A 5,618-nucleotide genomic window follows, 5' to 3' on the forward strand; every position below is an offset into this window, starting at 1 on the left:
TCTGCCTCTGCCTCTGCCTCTGCCTCTGCCTCTGCCTCTGCCTCTGCCTCTGCCTCTGCCTCTGCCTCTGCCTCTGCCTCTGCCTCCCAAGAGCTTGGCTTGTAGGCCTGCACCATTATACCTGGCTGCCCTGCAGGGTGTCTACCCTTTACTGGGCCTTGATGCAGAAAGGATTATCTACTTAGGCTGCCTGTCTTCCCCATCAAGCAGAGTCCATAAGCCCATCCTCCTGAGGCTTTCTTAAGGAGACTAGAGTTTTCTCAGCCCAGGCCACATGAAGGAGCTACACATCTGGATCCTCCTTTAAGCCAGGCTCCTGTGTGATTCTCTCCAGCGTATATAGGTGAGGCCCCTCTGGCTGCATCTCTGGTTGGCGCTTGTTGCCCATGTATGCTTGTGTCTCATAGGACACTCAACAGCAGTATCCTCAAACACCTCGGTGTGGACCTGCTCCCTGGCTACCAAGACCCCTACTCAGGCCGCACACTGACCAAGGGCGAGGTGGGCTGCTTCCTTAGCCACTACTCCATCTGGGAAGAGGTGAGGATGCCTGCCCTCTGGACCACGCCCTTCAGGGATGCCCGAGAGGCTGGTTGTCTTACTCACTCGCTTGCCTGGCATGCAGGTGATTGCATGAGTGAGTGGTGAGGATGTCTGACATGTTCAACACTTCCTGGGCACCTCTGAGTGGTGGTGACATTTATCCCACTGTCTCTATTCCCCAGAAGGGATTCTACCCTAGTAACACAGGGGCCAAGGAAACTGTGTCCGTCTCATTCTTGTAAGAGAGAGTTCCCGTGAGTGGAGAGATGGCCCAGTGGTAACATGCTCTCTGGGGAAGCGTGGAGACCTGAATACAGGGTTAAGTGCCCACAAAAAGCTGTGTACAGTAGGTCACATCTGTAACCCCAGTGTTGGGGGACAGATCCTGTGGGTTTGCCTGGCAAGCCAGTCAAAATGAAATGAAAGGTTACAGTTCAGTGAGTGACCCAACCTCAGAAATAAGATGTGAGACTCCTCTGAAGCTCACACAGCATGCCTTCCTTCTTTATGAAAACCACATTCTCTTGTCCCTCATGATTTATTTTTAGTTTATGTGTATGGGTGTTTAGCCTGCATGGCTGTCTGTACACCACGTGTGTACAATGCCCTTGGAGGGTGTCAGGTCCCCTGGACCTGGAGTTACTCATGGTTGTGAGCTGCCTTGTGGGTCCTAGGAATCACACCTGCATCCTCTATAAGAGCATCAAGTGCTCGTAACAGCTGAGCTAGCCCTTCAGGTCCTTAGAAATATATTTTAAAAATATATTTAACAAACTCCAACTCTGCTTCATTGGAGGGGGAATAAGAGTGAGATGAGTGAGGTGGCTCACGTATTTAATCCCAGTGCTCAGGAGGCAGAGGCAGACAGATCTTTGTGAGTTCAAGGCCAGCCTGGTCTAAGCCTGGTCTAGAGATCGAGTTTGGGACAGCCAGGGCTACACAGAGAAACCCTGTCCTAAAAATAAAACAAAGCAAAAGAAAGTGTTGAGCAGTAGAGAAAGAGATCCCGACATTGAGCTCCGGCCTCCAGATGTAAGTGTATGCACACAAGTAAAAGGAAGGAGACATCATGGGGTTCTAGAGGGTGACACAGATCACAAGAGGGACCCAAGGGTGCACTTTGTCGGGAGGAGGGGAGGTGGAGGTGATTCTACATGTGTACTAGTTTGCCCGTGCCTGGGGTCAGATGGGCAGTGAACCTTCCAGACAGGAGAAAATGGGTGTGTCAGGAGTGGAAAGCAAGAGGCCCTGGGGCACTCAGCCTCAGTCCCTGGCTAGGGCACTGCTGGGGAACTGGAGGGCACTGGGCGCCCAAGGGTGCCCTGCTACCTAGCTTTTCCTTTCTTCCACCTCCAAGGAGTATATGCGCATGTGCAGTCTTTTTGCTAGTTGCCGTCTGTGAAGAGACTGAGCGGATGACTCAGCTGGCCTCTCACCAGCTGATTTCACAGTCTTTCTACATTTTCTTCCATAGTTACAGAGAGTCGCTTTCCTTCATAATTTTTAGGAGTAACTTTGTGGAGTCTCTCACACCCCCTACCCAACCTGACTTCAGATGACAAAGCAAGAACCTGTGCTTCAGTCTCAGGCTGAGCGATGACAGTGGCCGAGAGAGCTTTACATTCAGTGACTGTAGCAAAAGTCATGACTGCCACCAGGATTCTATCAGCTAAACCGTGGTGTGCCAGCTCAAGGGCCTCGCGTGCCAGAGCAAGATGGATTTCAGTCCCTAGGCAGCGGGAGCCCCAGCATGCTTTGGGGAGCTACAGGACAGCGCAGATCTGCAAAGCTCTCTCCCCTGTCATGTGTGCTGCAGGTGGTTGCCAGGGGCCTGGCCCGGGTGGTGGTGTTTGAGGATGACGTGCGCTTCGAGGACAACTTCCGTAGGCGGCTGGAACAGCTGATGGAGAATGTGCTGACTCAGAAGCTGTCATGGGACTTGATGTAGGCAGTCTGCCTCTCAGGGCACATACCTCTGGGGTCTGCGTTTTTATGCTGGGGTCCTAACGAGCCCTTCCTGTAGAGCCCAACCTTGTCCTATCTGGGAAAGGGGCAGGAGACCCCTGCCTCTATAGGGACTCCTGACACTTTTGCTGTCATTTGCAGCTACCTTGGCCGGAAGCAGGTGAACCCTGAAGAGGAAGTGGCTGTGGAGGGGCTGCCTGGTCTTGTGGTGGCTGGGTACTCCTACTGGACACTGGCGTACACCTTGAGCCTGGCAGGCGCTCGCAAACTGTTAGCGTCCCAGCCTCTGCACCGCATGCTACCTGTGGATGAGTTCCTGCCTGTCATGTTTGATCGCCACCCAAAGTGAGACCTAGGTCGGGTAGGGCAGGGTCACCCTAGCCAGTAGCCCAGGGCAAAACCCTTTAGTGGGCAGCTACAGAGAGGGAGATGTTCACCCACACAGTCTAGATCACCCAAGAGTTGCTCGGTTGCCAGACTCAGCGAGATGTGAACACTGCTGTTCATATCCATGTGGGCTTTATTTTTAGATTTATTTTTAATTTTTAATTATGTGTATCTGTGTGTGTGTGTGTGTGTGTGTGTGTGTATTTGCATGTGAGTGCAGGTATCCAAAGAGGCCAGAAGAGGGCATCAAATCCCCTTAGAGCTGGAGTCACAAGCAGTAGAGAGCCACTCAGTGTGGGTGCAGGAACCCTGCAAAAGCAATGGCTGCTGCTAAAGGCTGAGGCATCTTCGCAGCTCCCGTCCAAGTGGTTTTCAACCCCATGACTTCCCTGTACTGAGCCTCAGTGTCCTCACCATAGGATACTAAAAATGCCACTTCTCAAGTCGCTATGAGGACTGGCAGGGAGGTCAGACAGTCAAGGTCCCAGCTCTGGGTTGGAGTCCACTTACGATTTCTTCTCTCACTTCACAGCGACCAGTACAAAGCTCACTTCTGGCCTCGGGACCTCCAAGCCTTCTCAGCCAAGCCTCTGCTTGCCTCCCCCACCCATTATGCGGGAGACGCCGAGTGGCTCAGTGACACAGAGACATCCTCCCCCTGGGATGACGACAGTGGTCGCCTCATTAGCTGGACTGGCTCTCAAAAGACCCTTCGTGGCCCTCACCTGCACCTGACTGGCAGCAGTGGACACAGCCTCCATTCTCACCACAGGGATGAACTGTAGGTGAGGCTGGATCCAGAAGAGGACCAGTCCGCGGCCCCAGCTTCCCTTCTCAGCTCTCTCCTCCTCCCTCCTCCTGCTTCTCCCCCATCCCCAACCCACCTCTTCTCTCTTTCTCTCTGATTTCTCTAGTTTTGTCTCTGTCTTGTCTTTGTGTCTGCCTCTCTACCTGTCTGTCTCTCCATAGCTGCTGACATCTCTGCATCTGACTTTCCTTATCTTTCTCTTGCCCCCTTGGCCCCTAGCCCATGAGGTCCAAGTGAGAGGGGAGAAGAAGAGCTGACAGCCAGCAGAAACCTGACTGTTATTTTGGGCTCAGCCAGTTTTCTATCCTCTGGACTCATTCCAGGGGAGGAGAACCACTTAGAGACAGAGTCCATTCCTGAAGGTCACAGATTGAAGAGACTAAGACCCCAAGACTCTCTTTTTTTTTTTTTTTTTTTGACAGGGTTTCTCTGTGTAGCCCTGGCTGTCCTGGGACTTACTCTTGTAGACCAGGCTGGTCTCGAACTCAGAAATCCGCCTGCCTCTGCCTCCCAAATGCTGGGATTAAAGGCATGCGCCAACACTGCCCGGCTACCCCAAGACTTTTGACTCTGGGTGCAGATTTTGAGCCCAGTGGGCTCAGGGATGGTGAGGCTTCAGGCTTGGGGTTTCATGCTGGCCAGAGCCCACAGTCCTGCCCTCTGAGGACCCAGCTACTTTGCCTCCATCTACCTCCGCCGTGGTGGTTCCCTCCCTGCCTCACATCCGGGGCCCATTAGCACCCTCTTTCCTTGTTGGTAGAAAGCGCAAGAAGATGGGAGGCATACCTGGTGCTCAACACACAGTAGGCCTTCAATAAAAGCTGTTTGCATTAGCACTTTATACTTCACTTAACAGCTGAGCCTCTTTGTGTCTCTCCAGGCCAGGGCAGGACACCCTCTGAGCTAGGGACCGAGGGATGGCAGAGGAGGAGGGCTCAGGCTAGCAGGCCATTGCTTCCTGGCTGGACAGCCATCTTCTTTTGGATTGATGGAAGGTATAGCTCCTGAGAAGAATGAGTGCCTCTGTTCTTTGCTCAGGTCACACCGTCCAGCCTGGGGTCACACTACTGCCCTTTGCATTTCTGCTGTGTCTGCAATCCTAGTTCTGTAAGAAGCCAAGTTTTGCCTCTGGAGAGCCAGGGTTCTGCTCTAGCCCTAAAGAATAGCACCAGCAGAAGTCACTGAGTGGCAGAGCATTAACCTGGTAGGTCAGGGTGCTCTTTGTGACTTCTGGACCCACAGTGGGGAAGAGAGTATGGGGAATTTAAACTCAATCCTGTAGGTATACATTTTTTTGCAACCTACTTTTAATAAGGGCCCAACCTCTCCTCTAGCCCACCACCCAGCAGAGGCAGTGGAAGAGAAAAGTCATTAGGATATGGGGGAAGCAGACCTGTTCAGCAGTAGTCCTTTGGGGTGAACTTGATCTTTGAGTGCAGTTCAGTCTCATAGCAAACTCCAAATGCGACTCAGCAGCTGCAGACCAGTCTTCTAGGCAGGAGACACCACACAGTAACCAGCAGCTACAGTCCAGTCCTTTCAGCAGGCAGATGCCGGGCACTAACCAACAGTTGTAGTTCAGTCCTACAGAAACCACCAGGCTTGACAGTGGGCCTGAGGGGAGGGAGGCTGCAGAAGTGGCAAGCAGCTGCAGGAACCTCATGCAGTTCTTGGGCGACCTTCTCTCAATGGCAGCATTACCAGAGGTTGAGCTCAATGAGCCATGTAAGTCGAACCAATACGTTCATGTTGTTAGTGAAGAATAGTGAGGTGAGCAAACCAAACCACTGCTCCCCTCCCACTGTCTGTGGGGTGGATATTTATAGTCCTTCATCAAGAGTTCTTTCATAATCCCAGCACTCGGGAGGCAGAGGCAGGCGGATTTCTGAGTTCGAGGCCAGCCTGGTCTACAGAG

At 52.7% G+C, this 5,618-nt stretch overlaps 1 protein-coding gene across 4 annotated transcripts in view; it reads left to right on the top strand.

Annotated features, from left to right (window-relative positions):
- Cercam (cerebral endothelial cell adhesion molecule) overlaps window positions 1-4,551 on the top strand; it is a 13,218-nt gene extending 8,667 nt beyond the window's left edge. For 2 of the 4 annotated variants that reach the window (XM_029536430.1, XM_029536428.1), the window contains exons 9-12: window positions 408-540; window positions 2,360-2,487; window positions 2,650-2,853; window positions 3,428-3,787. In XM_029536430.1, the coding sequence (XP_029392290.1) occupies window positions 408-540; window positions 2,360-2,487; window positions 2,650-2,853; window positions 3,428-3,680 (718 nt within the window). In that variant the 3' untranslated portion in view covers window positions 3,681-3,787. Of the gene's footprint in view, window positions 1-407; window positions 541-2,359; window positions 2,488-2,649; window positions 2,865-3,427 lie in introns of all 4 variants that reach the window. The other 2 variants (XM_021194070.1, XM_029536429.1) reach the window with 2 other exon arrangements.
- The last annotated feature ends 1,067 nt before the right edge of the window (window positions 4,552-5,618 follow it).

The sequence above is a fragment of the Mus pahari genome, chromosome 3 (genome assembly GCF_900095145.1).
Source record: "Mus pahari chromosome 3, PAHARI_EIJ_v1.1, whole genome shotgun sequence".
Lineage (NCBI taxonomy): Eukaryota > Metazoa > Chordata > Mammalia > Rodentia > Muridae > Mus > Mus pahari.